At 46.1% G+C, this 16,565-nt stretch overlaps 2 protein-coding genes across 2 annotated transcripts; one reads left to right on the top strand and one right to left on the bottom strand.

Annotated features, from left to right (window-relative positions):
* The first annotated feature begins 1,256 nt into the window (after positions 1-1,256).
* On the top strand, positions 1,257-12,540 carry zgc:162872 (BAR_ACAPs and ArfGap_ACAP domain-containing protein). The gene is made up of 22 exons (XM_061073813.1): positions 1,257-1,535; positions 1,668-1,725; positions 2,223-2,342; positions 2,478-2,531; positions 3,123-3,181; positions 3,471-3,654; positions 3,750-3,794; positions 4,364-4,459; positions 4,560-4,634; positions 5,050-5,153; positions 5,242-5,293; positions 5,453-5,553; positions 7,982-8,093; positions 8,198-8,391; positions 8,782-8,851; positions 9,051-9,145; positions 9,304-9,380; positions 9,524-9,678; positions 9,805-9,914; positions 10,047-10,157; positions 11,049-11,110; positions 11,193-12,540. Exons 1-22 carry the CDS (start codon positions 1,483-1,485, stop codon positions 11,390-11,392), a joined length of 2,187 nt encoding a protein of 728 aa, XP_060929796.1. The 5' UTR covers positions 1,257-1,482; the 3' UTR covers positions 11,393-12,540.
* A 315-nt stretch (positions 12,541-12,855) lies between these two features.
* wdr74 (WD repeat domain 74) lies at positions 12,856-15,856 on the bottom strand. The gene is made up of 2 exons (XM_061073840.1): positions 15,155-15,856; positions 12,856-13,759 (listed from the first exon to the last, which is right to left on the bottom strand). The coding sequence occupies exons 1-2, from the start codon at positions 15,758-15,760 to the stop codon at positions 13,085-13,087; spliced, it is 1,281 nt and encodes a 426-aa protein (XP_060929823.1). The 5' UTR covers positions 15,761-15,856; the 3' UTR covers positions 12,856-13,084.
* Positions 15,857-16,565: the final 709 nt, after the last annotated feature.

The raw sequence follows: 16,565 nt of genomic DNA, 5'->3' as shown, positions 1-16,565 counted from the left end.
TGATAGTCCCAACACAGAATTAACGCATATATACTTAATACCAGGCTTCACAATCTGATGCTCCTCTTCATGGGAGACACAGGGAGTTCTGAAGAACACACACGCGTGACCAGCTCCACGCCAAGTGCTTGTGTTTGACGCTGGTGATCATTACAACGCGCACACACCAAAGCAGTGTCAGATGTAAACATCGCCTCACAACAACAAGAAGGAAGCTCCAGCGGTGTTATTATGAGTAAAGTTGGTGAACGTGCTTCTAATGGACGGGTGAAGCTTCACGTGTCCTCCTGTCGCTGCTGGTTAAAGTCAGCAGACGTGATTTTAAAACACAAATTATAATAGTGATAAATAATAATAATAAAACTCTTTATATTTTGTTGTATTTTCACAAACAATGTGATGTGGTGATACAAGCAATTGTGGACGCTTCATGTAACATCATCATTAAAAAAAATAAAGTGCATTTTAGTGCCCGTTTAGGGTGTTAGAGGCGGGTTCTAAAAGTTTCATTCTGGACATGGGCGGGCGCAGGGAGCGTGTTTCGTTAGACAGACTTAAGCCAGCTCATCTGTTGGCCGGCGAAGAGGTGCTACCGGCCCGGGTTCCCCGTCGTGGTCGCCCGTGGATCGGGGGGGGGGGGCTGTGTGGCGTGCACTCATGGGTGTGTCCTCTCACCCAGTGGGTCGATGGGAAATGTAAAGTCTGTAGCTATATATACTTCCCGTATGGGGAACATGTGTCTGTTCTTCCTGGCTACTGAATAAACAACAGTAAGCAGTACCTGCGTCTCTGCCTTTCCTTGTCCTGCCACAATATCCCATATTCACAAATCACAGTTTGTCTGATAGATGTTAACGAGGAGCATCATCCTCTGTTGTTAACCGTCAAGTGACTGAACTTCCAGAGGAACTCGACTAACGGGAACATCACGTGACGGATCCCTCTCACAGGAACCACCAACACTGATCAGAAGAAACAGGTTTTAGCATGATGGAGACGTGTGTCAATGTTATGTATGTATATGTTAAATAAAGTTTTTATACATCAGAACATGTCTGATAGAGATGAAGGGAGAAAAACCAATGAAAAGGAGGAGTTGTACAAGTAGAGATTATGAATAAAGTCAGATGGAATGAATAAACTCAGTAAATATTCATGTAGTACCACCCCACGCCGCCGCTAGCGCTGCACCTCTACTGTTTGGATGTATCACAACCCGGATCTTAGGCGGAACCGGAAGTTAGCGGTCGGTTAGCAACCACATCAACAGCAGGATGCTCGTCCAGCTGTTACACTAAAACTCACACTGCGGGTTGTTCACGCGTCTGTGCACCCGCACCGCCATGCGTGGAGAGAGCACGCCCCCCGCTGCTGCGGAGCTAACAGGCTAGCAGGCTAACAGGCTAACACGCTAGCTGTCAGAATGAGGCTTTGTTAAACTTTATCGACACCTGCGCTTCGTGACATCAACAGTCAGACAACATGGACTCACTGCTGGACTTTGAGGAGTGTGTCATCGACTCACCTGCGTTCAGGTACACACACACACCCACAGACACACACACACACACAGACACACACATACACACACACCCACACACACACATCCTGTTTGCATGTTGTAACTCTGCATTAAACTTTACTGATGAGGATTTTTAACTTTTCAGACTGAACCTGGATCAGTTTGAAAAAGAAGTTTCTCTGCTGGAGACAAACGTGGACATGGTACAATTACTGCTTATAATACTAATACTTTGAATACTACAACTACCACTCTTAATACTAAGACCACAACTACTAATAGTTATACTAATACTATTGATGATACTTGCACAACTAATAATACAACTACTGCTAATAATACTGCTAATACAACTACAGCTGTTATTACCATTAATACTCCTACATGTACTGTTTATAATACTGCTACTGCTCCAACTACTGTGAATACTACTACTGCTACTGCTGATGCAAATAATACTTATGTCACTAAAGCTGCAACTGCTAATCATACAAATACTACTAACACTGCTATTGTTTCACCTACTGCCAATAATAGAAATGCTATTAATACTGTTATTATTACAACGAATGCTAATAATAATGCTACATATAGATGCTCGACACCTGTTCCTGATTCCATCTTGACTACATAGGGAACCTGCTGCTCACCTGTCAGCTGGCTGTTGATTGGTCAATAATCTGTGTCTCTAACCAATCAGGTGATGAAGCTGTGCGGCAGGATGGTGGAGGCGGGACAAGCGTACAGCTCAGCCAATCAGCTGTTCCTGAGCAGCCTGGCCGAGCTCTCCATTTGCCAGAGGAAGGAGAACGTCATCACAGTATGGACCTACATGATGCTAATGCTAATGCTAACAACACACAGTCGAGATCAGAGGGGGCGGAGTCTCGGCTCCTTGTTTCCAGGTTTCCTGGGAAATGTTTCTCACCCACTTCCTGTTTCCTTCCTCCTCCAGAACTGCCTGAACCAGTTCAACCAGGGTCTGCAGGAGATGGTCAGCTTCCACACTGTGAGTACACACACAGACACACAGACACACACACAGATACCCACACAGACACACACAGATACCCACACAGACACACACACACACACACACAGACACACACACACGCGCACACACACGCACACATAGACACACGGACACACACATGCACGCACACGCACACAGACACACACACAGACACATACACACACACAGACACACACACAGACACATACACATACACACACTCTCAAACACACACACACACAGACAGAAACACGCACACAAACACACAGACACACACAAACGCACACAGACACACGCACACACGCACGCATGCATGCACGCAAGCACACACATGCACGCACACGCACACACACCCTGTTCTCATGGTCTAACTTTGCACTTTTGTGTGTTTGGTGTTGTAATCATAAATTTCAATATTTCTATCTTTGTGTTTCTATTGTTTGTGTAGATTCTTATAATATTCAAGTTGTGTGATTTTCTCGCTCAACTGTTTTAGCTGCCACAGTAATCTGATTACTGAGCCACAGTAATCTGATTACTGAGCAGCTGCAGTAAACTGGTGTCATAGTTAATCTGTCTCATCCTCAGATGTTGTTTGATCAGACTCAACGAGCCATCAGTCAACAGCTGACCAACATGTGCACACAGTAGGTCCAACACACACACACACACACACACACACACACACACACACACACACACACACATTTAGCATACTTTTGTTTGTCTGTAGTCTTTTAATTAAGATCAGTGACTTAAATTAGAAACGTTATCAAGTAACAGTGAATTACATCTTGTGTTGTTGCTGACATCAGCACTTCCTGTTGTTCTCCATCGCACCCTAACAATAAACAGAACATGAATTTATATTCAGCTGATTCATAACAAGAGGATTCATGACCCTGACGGTGACGTGGACAGTGTTTGTGTTCTGAGGTTCCTCCCCCAGCTGGCAGACACCAGGCGGGAGTTTGTTCGGATCAGTGAGGACCTGGAGACGGCGGCGGTGAAGAACGCTCAGGTGTCTCGCCACAAGGGCGGCGACGCAGAGCGGGCCAGTCACCTGCTGCTCGCCACGCGGAAATGCCACCAGCACTTCGCCCTGGACTACTGTCTGCAGGTACGACTTCAGGATGTGAAGTCATGAACTACGACTGAAAATGTGTTCAACATTTCATTCTCTATAATCTAATACTGCACCGTTTTTATTTTCAGCTCAACACTTTCAAAACTCAGCAGAGGGCGGAAATCCTAAACTCTGTGAGTTTCATTTTAATAACTGCATCAGAACCTGTCATTGATAGGTAGCATGAATAATATCAATAGTCTCTCAATCATAATATAAGAACAGACAGTTAGTTGATGTGTAGCAGCAGTGAGGGATCATGGGAGTTGTAGTCTTCTTCCCTCAGTGTCGATGGCTCACGAGGTTTTTATCTGAATCCTCCTCAGACGTCTCCTCCTCAAGCAGCTGGTTCACTCTTCGGTTCTCTATCTCGTCTCTGATTGGCTGAGAGTCGAGCTGCCGCTAACGTTCGCTCCGCTTGTTTCTCTGAAAACTTCAGATCCAGACGGCAAAAATCCTTCATCTGCTTCAAATATAAAAAAACAGTTCAAAACCACCAAGATCTAAAAAGTGTTAAAATGTGATTTCAAACTGGATAAAAAGTCACATGTGACTCAACACTGAAGCAAAGAGGATAAGACGCCACCACCAGGCGACCAAAGGAACTGCACTGTTACATTGATGATAACTAAAGTATGTGTGTGTGTGTGTGTGTGTGTGTGTGTGTGTGTGTGTGTGTGTGTGTGTGTGTGTGTGCTGTCAGGTCTTCTCCTTCATTCAGGCTCAGTCCACTTTCTTCCATCAAGGCTTCGACCTGATCAGAGACCTGGATCCCACCATGAAGACCATGGCAGCACAGGTCCTGACCTCTGCCCCCCCCCCCCCCCTCTCACATCTCCCTCCCTTAAATCACCGTCGACACAAAGTTAAACATGTTTGTCCTCCTGTCTGTCCCTCAGTTGTCCCAGCTGTCCACAGAGTGTGCGGTTAAAAGAAAAGACCTGGAGAACAAACACCTGCTGGTGCAGCAGAGAGTAAGAACTTCTCCTCCGTTCATCAACTGTGTCCTTCAACTGTGTCCTTCAACTGTGTCCTTCAACTGTGTCCTTCAACTGTGTCCTTCTAATGAGTCCTTCAAATGTGTCCTTCAACTGTGTCCTTCAACTGTGTCCTTCAACTGTGTCCTTCAACTGTGTCCTTCAACTGTGTCCTTCAACTGTGTCCTTCAACTGTGTCCTTCAACTGTGTCCTTCAACTGTGTCCTTCTAATGAGTCCTTCTAATGAGTCCTTCTAATGAGTCATTATAATGAGTCCTTCAACTGTGTCCTTCAAATGTGTCGATCCATCATGCACTACAACCATCAGAAAAAATGTAATATAAAGTCTGTGTGTGTGTGTGTGTGTGTGTCTGTGTGTGTCTGTGTGTGTGTGTGTGTGTGTGTGTGCAGGATGCCTCGGGCGAGCCGATGGTCAGCCCGTGTCCTGGCAGTGATGACATCATCCAGGGTTATCTGTTCAAGCGGTCCAGGAGGAAATCCAAAATCTGGAAGAGGTACAGACTGGATTCATCATATCATTCATATCAATATTCATATTATTAGAACTAAATCATCTTCATTCAACATTGAAACTGGTTTCAGATGCTGGTTTTCCATCAGAGACAATCAACTCAGTTACAGAAAGTCACACAAGGTGAGACTGAGCTGCAATCAAACATCATTCAATCATAAATATGAAAGTGTATGGAGACATAAAACCATACACAGACACATGTGGAGCAGCTGGATCTTTAAGATGATAAACACAAACTGATCTGGAGACGTGACCCTTCTGTCCCGTGTCCTCCTGCAGGACCAGGCCCTGCTTCTGTTTGAGGATCTCCGGCTCTGTGCCGTCAGGAGCTCGGATCACATGGAGCGGCGCTTCTGCTTCGAGCTGCTCTCCGTCCAGAAGTAAGACGAGCAAATCAAATCAAATCAAATCAAATCAAAGTCACTTGTCACATGCACCAATGACAGTGTCATCGGAGCAGTGGAATTCTTATGACATGACAGGCAGCATCTACACAGTAGACAGGCTTTTTACAAAATTTAAAAAAAATGACATACCATATAACATATAACTTATAACATATAACATATAACCTAAAGCATAGCAGAACGAAGCAGCAGTAAGTGTTCACCGGGTGAAGGAGTGGGGAATATTAAATTAAATAATATGAATATGAATATGTGTAGTAAGTGTATTTGTATGGGTGCTGGAGCAGAACGTGCATGGTAACTGTTCCGAGGGTCAGTGTTGATTGTTCAAAAGCCTTACGACCACGAGCCTGTTGGATTATTCTCTTCTATTCTTATGATCAGTGAAACCCTGGTTTAGATTCAAACCCCCCCCTCTGTGACTCAGCTGGAGCCCGTTCCCCCCCTCTGGGTGTAGATGTGTAACTGTAGATGTGTAACTGTAGATGTGTAACTGTAGATGTGTGAGTGTAGATGTGTGACTGTAGATGTGTAACTGTAGATGTGTGAGTGTAGATGTGTAACTGTAGATGTGTGAGTGTAGATGTGTGACTGTAGATGTGTAACTGTAGATGTGTGACTGTAGATGTGTAACTGTAGATGTGTGAGTGTAGATGTGTAACTGTAGATGTGTGACTGTAGATGTGTGACTGTAGATGTGTGACTGTAGATGTGTGACTGTAGATGTGTGACTGTAGATGTGTGACTGTAGATGTGTGACTGTAGATGTGTGACTGTAGATGTGTAACTGTAGATGTGTACCTGTAGATGTGTAACTGTAGATGTGTAACTGTAGATGTGTGACTGTAGATGTGTACCTGTAGATGTGTGACTGTAGATGTGTGACTGTAGATGTGTGACTGTAGATGTGTAACTGTAGATGTGTAACTGTAGATATGTGAGTGTAGATGTGTGACTGTAGATGTGTGACTGTAGATGTGTGACTGTAGATGTGTGAGTGTAGATGTGTGAGTGTAGATGTGTGACTGTAGATGTGTAACTGTAGATGTGTGACTGTAGATGTGTGACTGTAGATGTGTGACTGTAGATGTGTGACTGTAGATGTGTAACAGTAGATGTGTAACTGTAGATGTGTAACTGTAGATGTGTGACTGTAGATGTGTAACTGTAGATGTGTGACTGTAGATGTGTAACTGTAGATGTGTGACTGTAGATGTGTAACTGTAGATGTGTGACTGTAGATGTGTGACTGTAGATGTGTAACAGTAGATGTGTAACTGTAGATGTGTAACTGTAGATGTGTGACTGTAGATGTGTAACTGTAGATGTGTGACTGTAGATGTGTAACTGTAGATGTGTGACTGTAGATGTGTGACTGTAGATGTGTAACTGTAGATGTGTGACTGTAGATGTGTAACTGTAGATGTGTGACTGTACATGTGTGACTGTAGATGTGTGACTGTAGATGTGTGACTGTAGATGTGTAACTGTAGATGTGTAACTGTAGATGTGTGACTGTAGATGTGTACCTGTAGATGTGTGACTGTAGATGTGTGACTGTAGATGTGTGACTGTAGATGTGTGACTGTAGATGTGTAACTGTAGATGTGTAACTGTAGATGTGTAACTGTAGATGTGTGACTGTAGATGTGTACCTGTAGATGTGTGACTGTAGATGTGTGACTGTAGATGTGTGACTGTAGATGTGTGAGTGTAGATGTGTGACTGTAGATGTGTGACTGTAGATGTGTGACTGTAGATGTGTGACTGTAGATGTGTAACTGTAGATGTGTAACTGTAGATGTGTGACTGTAGATGTGTGACTGTAGATGTGTAACTGTAGATGTGTAACTGTAGATGTGTAACTGTAGATGTGTGACTGTAGATGTGTGACTGTAGATGTGTGACTGTAGATGTGTAACTGTAGATGTGTGACTGTAGATGTGTGACTGTAGATGTGTGACTGTAGATGTGTGACTGTAGATGTGTGACTGTAGATGTGTGACTGTAGATGTTTTACTGTAGATGTGTAACAGTAGATGTGTAACAGTAGATGTGTAACTGTAGATGTGTGACTGTAGATGTTTAACTGTAGGTGTGTAACTGTAGATGTGTGACTGTAGATGTGTGACTGTAGATGTGTAACAGTAGATGTGTAACTGTAGATGTGTGACTGTAGATGTGTGACTGTAGATGTGTAACTTTAGATGTGTGACTGTAGATGTGTAACTGTAGATGTGTGAGTGTAGATGTGTAACTGTAGATGTGTAACTGTAGATGTGTGACTGTAGATGTGTGACTGTAGATGTGTGACTGTAGATGTGTGACTGTAGATGTGTGACTGTAGATGTGTGACTCTAGATGTGTAACAGTAGATGTGTACCTGTGTTGTGTGTCTCAGGTGCTGTGCGCTGCAGGCCGACTCGGAGCAGCTGAAGCAGGCGTGGCTCGCCGCGCTGCAGGCCAGCATCGACCACGCCTACCGGGAGCGAGCCGGCGCTCCACTCACTCAGGCAGGTTCACCCTCAGCGAGCTCTCTAGCGCCCCCAGGTGGCTGGCTGCAGGACAGCTCATTAACCTCTATGTCTTTACATTCTGGACCCTCTCCTGTGTGCAGCCTAAAGAGCCCCCCTCTCTCCTGTGTGGTGGGAGTGACCCTCCGGGCCCCCCCGCCCAGAGGCTGGCGGCCCTGGGCGTGGCCCTCGGGGGCCGCGGGAACCGGCGCTGCTGTGACTGCGGCCAGGAGGAGCCGCGCTGGGCCTCCATCAACCTGGGAGTCACCATGTGCATCGAGTGCTCCGGCATACACAGGTAACCACAGCAGGGGGCGTGTCTAATGCTACGGCCATGTTTTAAATCGCCCTCTGTTGCTATGGTTACAATGGAAGCTTTTGTAAACGCTCATTTTAATAAGGAAACTCCCGGGTTGTGTTTTATTTTGGACGAACAGTAACTTTAGTCGAGGACCAAGACGTTCGGTCATGTGACGTGTTCCAGGAAGTGTGTGGACGCAGAGTGATTCTGATACGGAGCTGAAACTTAATATCGTCTCATATTTTGTTATATATCATATTAAATATTATATTATGTTATCTAGAGTAAACATTATAGACACTTTGATAATATTTGTGTTGAATTATTTTAGAATATATATGGCAATAAAAATATGCTCCAGTTAAAATGATGTCATCATGTCTGTAGGAGCCTGGGTGTTCACCTGTCCAAGGTCCGATCCCTCACCCTGGACTCGTGGGAGGCTGAACAGCTGAAGGTAACACACAAACACACACACACACACAAACACACACACACACACACACACACACACACACACACACACCACACATCATTTTGAGAATTGGAAAAGCTCTTATTATGGCGGCCACTGAAATACTTCCAGCTCATTTCACTCAGTTCAGAAAGTTCCTTTGAAGCTAAAAGCATCGAACCCACGACTTCTTGTTCTTCAGCTTCTCTGTGTTCTGGGAAACGATGTCATGAACCAGATCTACGAGTCTCGATGTTCAGAAGAAGGACGAGTGAAACCTTCGGCCGGCAGCTCGCGGTAACGTCCCTGTGTCTCGTTACTGAAACATGGAATAAGTGAATTCATGAATGTCTGGTCATTTTAATAATTCAAAATCAATGTGCGTAATGTGTCGTGTTGTTAGTGTTTGTTTGTGAACTTTGACCTGAAGCTTCTTCCCTGTTCCTCCTCCTCAGAGCCGAGAAGGAGACGTGGATCAAAGAGAAATACGTGGAGAAGAGATTTGTGCGGAACAGTAAATCGGACTCAGATCGTAAGTCCGATCGACCCGTTTGCCGAAAAGTGATAACGGTATCATCACATCCGTTATTAATGTAGCTAAAGCAAAACATGTGTTCTGACATGATGACAAACGATTTAATTATCAGATAATTGAAGAATGTCGTTCTGTTTCAGAGCGTCACAAGGTCGAGGCCGGGCTGCGTCTGTACCAGGCGGCGTTGGACGGAGACCCGGTTGCCATGGCAGTGGCACTGGCTGAGGGGGCGGAGGTCAACGGCAGCATCGCGGAGGAGGAGGGACGCACGGGGCTGATTGGAGCGGCTGTCGGGGTGAGGAGGCGTCACACAGCTGTCTAATGACCACTGATCACTGTTCTCTTATTATTAACACTTTTAAATGTGATTTCCAATTGTTCAGATAATCCTGATTGTAATGTTTCTCTCCACTGCCTGCAGGGGTCACTGTTGGCCTGTGAGTTCCTGCTGCTTAACGGAGCTAACGTCAACTACCGAGACCTGAGAGGACACGGAGCGCTGCACGCTGCTGCCACCGCTGGACACACTGGGTAATAACACACACAGAAACACACACACACACATACACACACACACACACACACACACACACACACACACACACACACTGTACACGCTGTTTAATCAGACCAGAGGGGGCTGATGTTCATTGGCTGTTGCAGGCAGGTGTGTCTGCTGTTGAAGAGAGGAGCCAATCAGTACGCTGTGGACGAGAGAGGACAGGACCCGTTGGCCATCGCCGTGGAAACAGCCAACGCTGACATTGTCACGCTGTAAGTCTCCGGAGCGTGAAGCAGTTCCACGTGTTTGAGGGAAGTCGTGGAAGCGATCACGGTTCTCGTGGTTCTCGTCAGTGAACGTCTGTAGCACGACGAGCGACATCAGAGGAAGAGCTGCAGCAAATTATTATTATAAGTTTAATAAACTAAGGTCGATCAGGAGTAGGGCTGCAAAGGGGCGGAAAGTTTCTGGTAAATTTCAGGAAACTTTTCGGAAACTTTCCATGGGAAGTTTAGATTGGGAATTTTGGGAATTAAAAAAAAAAAATCCATAAATTAAACGCTGAGCAATAAAACCATCTTTCAAAACTCTATTTTAAAGATGGAACGTTGAGTTTCAAGCCTCCACTGTGCATTCTTCCATCACATGCACAGATAACTCCCAGCATGCTTCACTCTACAGCAGGACTATTGAGGCCTGCTGTAGAGTGCAGGACTAGTCAGGTAAGTTTCCATGATATTACTGGGAAAATATATTAGCATGCTGATTGAGGATTGTTCATCTGTTCATCTAGACTATTTCCATTCATTTATCCATCAATTGTAAAATATGTTCACAGACGATTCCAATTGTTTGGCTAACTATTTATATCTCTGGCATTGCATTAGTGTTTTTTTACAAACTTTTTTCTCATTTTTTCTCATCATATCATTTCCAGTTAATTCCCGTTAATTCCCGTTAATTCCCATGTAAAGTTTCCAACTTTGAATATTCCCGGAATTTTGCAACCCTATTCAGGACCAATGTTTATCTAACGTAAATAACTGTTAGCTGAACAAGCTAAGTTAGCTTAATCCGAGCTGGAGATCGGGATGATTGTTTATCTCGGGTTAGTTTCAGATCGTATGAATCCTGAGGTGAGTAACGTGTTGCCGTGGTTACAGGCTGCGGATGGCCAGGATGAACGAGGAGATGCGAGACTCAGAAGGAGTCTTTGGATCCGTGGGTGAGTCGACTTCACTTCTCCTCTAACAAGCGTCTGTCAACACCGGAGCAAACTGAGTGTTCACGGAACCGTTTGTCCTCAGGGGACGACCAGACGTTTCGGGACATCTTCCGAGACTTCAGCGACATGGCGTCTCACGACCCGGAGAAGCTCAGCCGGCGGCGGTTCAGCCGGGGGGGAGAGGAGACTGAGCGGGACGAGGAGGAGGAGGAGAGAGGAAGAACGGGTGGAGCAGGAAAACCGGTGAACAGGAAACTCTGTGATGAAAAGACGTCGGAGTGACCGGTCCTGGCGCTGGAGGCGTGTCGGTCTGCAGGCTCCTCCCCTAACCCAGTCGAGTCCCCGGACCTCATCTCAACATGAAGAAGAGTTTACAGATTTCTACACATGAACCTAGAATAACGAGACTATCACGTTTATATTCTAATGACAGTTTCACGTTATTTACTTCATGTTCAGTGACTGTGTGTGAGCAGTGTTACAGAGGAGGAGGCGGAGCTTACACTGATCATTCAATTCATCATCAATTCATCCGTTTCATTTCAAAGTGTTTTGTCCGACAGTGAAAATCCAGCTCGTTGAAAACCAGCGACAATTATTTACATCCTGGAAGCTGGAGAATCTTTCTCCTTCATCACATCCTCCGGGGAACTGTGACGTGTTTGTTTCAAAATGTTTTAGTGATTTTAGACTTAAAATATGTATATTTAATTATTAATTAATTATCATACAAGGAAATATAAAAAGCTACAGCTGCAAAGTATGAAATCATGATTGAGCTCCTCATCCCTACTGGTTTTAATTCATGTCCTGTCATACCTGTCATGAAACAGGGAAGTTACATTACAGAAGTTACTTTCTGGGTAATAAGTTACATTCTGTGCTTTCTAAATTTAATTTGGTTGAACTGGATCCATGATCTGCAGAAACTGTTGGAAGTGACTTGATCTGCAGTGGATTGGATCTCAGCTCGAGCAGGAAGTTGAGTTAGTGTTGAAGTCGGCTTGTGTTTGGATGAGTGGTCACATGGTCACTGAACCTGTTTCCCATTATAACACAAACTTCACTTTCCAGCGACGGATCTTTAATGGTTTTAATTTGAAAAGGTTCAAACCTTCTGACAGTTTCCACGTCAGCTTGTTTTCTTGTTTGATGTTTTCTGTGTTGTTCTCTAACCCGTGTTCAGAAGAAGGGAACTGAGGTTCTGAGGTTCTGAAGGTTCTGAAGGTTCTGAAGGATTTCAGAACCACAGAAACAAAAGCACTGAACAGAATCAGATCACACGTCCACTGACATTTTATTCAGACGTGTTAATAATCTTTAATAAACGTTTCAGATTCATGTGACTGAAGCAGACGAGTGGATCCAACTCAGATCAAAACATTTCACTGTTACTAACGTGAAGCTGTTTAATAAAAACTATTAATACACGTCTGAGTCTGTGCTGCCTGGGGGGGGGATTAATGAAGGTACTCGAATGTGGTGGAAAGTAACCGAGTACATTTACTCTATTACAACTGGAAGGAACTTACGATTCTTTCATGTCACTTTATACTTTATATAAGTTGAACCTAATGTTCAAAACTTAGACAAAACCTGAAGATGTTTAATTATTGATTCATGAATATGTGACCTGGTGAGTATCTGATCGTTAGACCATCTCTGCTCTGTTCAGTTAACTTATAATAATAAAAATAATACCACAAATAATAATAAGCAGATTGTAGCGTGACATCACAATCATCGTCTCTGGCAAAATCTTTATTAACAAACTGAAAATAAACATTGACTCCAGAACAGGATTTAACTGTTGTATTTTGAAGTTTATATAAAATATCAATTTACAAGTTTTAGCAAAGAAACGGAGAAAACATTCATTGTTATTAATAAGCTCTTCTTCTGTGTTTTAATGAACGTACGGAGACGAAGCCACGCGTCTCAGTCTGATGATGTCATAACGTCTCTGATCACACCTCAGGCTTTCCTCTTCTTCTTCCTCTTCTTCTGTGGCTCCTCCTCTTCCTCCCCTGTTTTATTCTTCTTCTGTGGCTCCTCCTCTTCCTCCCCTGTTTTACTCTTCTTCTGTGGCTCCTCCTCTTCCTCCCCTGTTTTACTCTTCTTCTGTGGCTCCTCCTCTTCCTCCCCTGTTTTACTCTTCTTCTGTGGCTCCTCCTCTTCCTCCCCAGTTTTCCTCTTCGGCTTCTCCCAGACCGTCTCCATCGTGTCCCACACCTCGTCCTCCTCCTCCTTCACCTCCGGCCCCTCCCCCCCCGTCCCCGTGTCCCGCCCGGCGTCCTCCAGGGCGCGGCTGGACAGCAGGAGGCAGTTGAGGCGGGACTTGAGGTAGACCTTGTGCAGCAGCGTGCGGTCCTCCAGGCTGTGGATGCGCAGGAAGCGGTCCAGGCCGCAGGACGCCACCAGCGGCTGGGTCGGGTGACACTGCAGCCAGCGCACGCCGCCCGCCAGCCCCTTCAGGACGCCACGCACCAGGCCCTTCCTCAGGTCCAGCATGGCCACCTCGCCGTGCGTGTTCCCCACCACCACGGTGTCGCCGGCGGCGGGCAGGGACAGGGCGGTTAGCGGGTACTCGCCGAACTCCGCCTCGAAGACGGGCCGGCGCCGAGGGGAGGCGGGGTCGAAGACGTGGATCTGACAGAGGACACACAGAGACGGGTTAGAACAGAGGACACGTCTCCACCAGCAGGGGGCGCTGTCTGCAGAGTCGTGACCTTTAGATATTCAGCAGACGTTGAAACTCACGTGGTCACAACTTTCATATCGAGAGTTTATGTTCAGCAGAAAAAGATCAAAGGGTCAAAACTTTGAATTACGTCAGTCAAATGTTTGAGAAACAGGAAGAAGAAGAAAGATCAAAGGGTTTAATGGTTTAAAACATCAGGTCTGTGTGTGTGTGTGTGTGTGTGTGTGTGTCTCTGTGTGTGTGTGTGTCTCTGTGTGTGTGTCTCTGTGTGTGTGTGTGTGTGTGTCTGTGTGTGTGTGTGTCTCTCTCTCTCTCTCTGTGTGTCTGTGTGTGTGTCTCTCTGTGTGTGTGTGTGTCTCTATGTCTCTGTCTCTCTGTGTGTGTGTGTGTCTCTGTGTGTGTCTCTGTCTCTCTGTGTGTGTGTGTCTCTCTGTCTGTGTGTGTGCCTCTGTCTCTCTCTATGTGTGTGTGTGTCTCTCTCTCTCTCTATGTGTGTGTGTGTCTCTCTCTATGTGTGTGTGTGTCTGTCTCTCTGTGTGTCTCTCTCTGTGTGTGTGTGTGTCTCTCTCTCTCTCTCTCTCTCTCTCTCTCTCTCTCTCTCTCTGTGTGTCTGTGTGTGTGTCTCTCTGTGTGTGTGTGTATGTGTGTCTCTCTGTGTGTGTGTGTCTCTCTGTGTGTGTGTGTCTCTCTGTGTGTGTGTGTCTCTCTGTGTGTGTGTGTCTCTGTCTCTCTCTCTGTGTGCGTGTGTCTCTCTGTCTCTCGGTCTCAGTGTGTGTCTCTCTGTGTGTGTGTCTCTGTCTGTGCGTGTCTCTGTCTCTCTGTGTGTGTGTGTCTCTCTGTGTCTCTCTGTGTGTGTCTGTGTCTCTCTCTCTGTGTGTCTCGGTCTGTGTGTGTGTCTCTGTCTCTGTGTGTGTGTGTCTCTGTGTGTGTCTCTGTGTGTGTCTCTGTGTGTGTGTGTGTGTGTGTGTCTCTCTGTGTGTGTGTGTCTCTCTGTGTGTGTGTGTCTCTCTGTGTGTGTGTGTCTCTCTGTGTGTGTGTGTCTCTGTCTCTCTCTCTGTGTGCGTGTGTCTCTCTGTCTCTCGGTCTCAGTGTGTGTCTCTCTGTGTGTGTGTCTCTGTCTGTGCGTGTCTCTGTCTCTGTGTGTGTGTGTCTCTGTGTGTGTCTCTGTGTGTGTGTGTGTCTCTGTGTGTGTGTGTGTGTGTGTGTCTCTGTGTGTGTCTCTGTGTGTGTCTCTGTGTGTGTCTCTCTCTCTCTCTCTCTGTGTGTGTGTCTCTGTGTGTGTCTCTCTCTCTCTCTCTCTGGGTGTGTGTGTGTGTGTCTCTCTCTCTCTCTGTGTCTCTCACCTGATGGAAGCCTGTGCACGTCACCACCTTGTCCCCCCCCGGGATGAAGGCCAGGTCCCGGACCCAGTGGGGTCTCCTCAGGTCCAGCCAGTCGTCCCTCAGGTTCTTGGCGGTGAAGGTGGGCTCCTCCGGCCGCTCCAGGTCCCAGATCCTCAGGCCGGTCTCCTTCCCTCCGGTCGCGACCCGGTTCGGGTGCACCGGGCTCAGCCGCATCCTGCACACGTTCTTCCCGGCGTCCAGCTCCAGGACCGGTTCGGTGGAGTCCTCCCTCCAGACCCGCACCGGGCCCCGCTCCGAGGCGGTCAGCAGCCCGGAGCCCCGGGCCGCCAGCCCGGTGAAGCAGCCGTCCTCCGGGTCTCCGCAGGTCCGGCTCTCGGTGAACTCGCCCTTCTCGGTGCTGAAGGTCTTCACGGTCCCGTCCACGGCCCCGGCCAGCAGCTCGCTCTCCGCCGGGTCGCCCCAGACCAGGACCCGCAGCTCCTGGTCCCGGCTCAGGTGGCTCGTGTTGCAGAAGTTGAAGGCCTGCTTCCGGGCCACGCTGACCCCCTTCAGGATCCCGGTCTCCGAGCCGAGCCACACGGAGCACAGCCGGCTCCGGTCCCCCATGTCCCCGCTGTCTGTCCCGCAGAGACCGGCACTAAAACAAGAGCTGGTCCCGGTTCTGACAACACGCGTGCTTCCTCTGTGCGAGTGTCGCACAGCTATGACGTCACACCACGTTCCAAAACTTTATTGACATTCTGTTCAGAGAAATAAAACGGAAACAAAAACTGTTTGTTTCTCCGTGAACCCTCAGGAAAATTACAATGTTATCAGAAAGTATTTTATTGCCAAGTACGTTACTTCTCATTTACTCACTTTTTATCAATATTTATACAAAGTAACATTTATTTTGAGATAAACATTTCTGAATAAAAATATTTAAAAAATATAAAAAGTGTAATATATGTTTCACTTTAAATCAGTAGCTGGTAATCGGCAGACTGACTTATTCAAACACATTAATACTACAATGTCCACAGCAGGGAAGCATGATCGATCAAATCTCTCTCAGTGTGATATTAACTTGTATTTCAGCCAGCGTACTTTGGGGATTTAATAAAAATGTATATTTGGCACATTATATAAAATGGTGTTTCTGGTATGTAACTTAAAAGTACCTCTTTAATGGTAGGATCATTTCTCTCCCTCATCTTCCTTGTGGTACGTGGATGATGGTCGTGGGCTCAACCCGGCTCCTCTTTCTCTCCAGGCTGCCCTTCCTCCTCTTCATCAAGCAAAACAAACTGTTCGGTCCAAGTTATTGACGTTAATGAAACTCCTGTAGCTTCACTTGGATCCTCCTTGATTAAAAAACAGAACATAGCAATTGTTTTATAAAATGAATCGCAACTCCATAACATGAAAACAT

The sequence above is a fragment of the Limanda limanda genome, chromosome 6, assembly GCF_963576545.1.
Source record: "Limanda limanda chromosome 6, fLimLim1.1, whole genome shotgun sequence".
NCBI classification, from domain to species: domain Eukaryota; kingdom Metazoa; phylum Chordata; class Actinopteri; order Pleuronectiformes; family Pleuronectidae; genus Limanda; species Limanda limanda.
This window is presented reverse-complemented; position numbering and strand designations above follow the sequence as displayed.

Bases quoted from the DNA above. Each gene is read 5' to 3' on its own strand.
- zgc:162872 (XM_061073813.1), top strand. From the start codon at position 1,483: ATGGACTCACTGCTGGACTTTGAGGAGTGTGTCATCGACTCACCTGCG. The intron at 4,635-5,049 runs GTAAGAACTTCT...GTGTGTGTGCAG, and splicing joins ACCTGCTGGTGCAGCAGAGA to GATGCCTCGGGCGAGCCGAT. The intron at 9,915-10,046 runs GTAATAACACAC...TGGCTGTTGCAG, and splicing joins GCCACCGCTGGACACACTGG to GCAGGTGTGTCTGCTGTTGA.
- wdr74 (XM_061073840.1), bottom strand. From the start codon at position 15,760: ATGGGGGACCGGAGCCGGCTGTGCTCCGTGTGGCTCGGCTCGGAGACC. The intron at 13,760-15,154 runs GTGAGAGACACA...GTCCTCTGTCAG, and splicing joins CGTGCACAGGCTTCCATCAG to ATCCACGTCTTCGACCCCGC.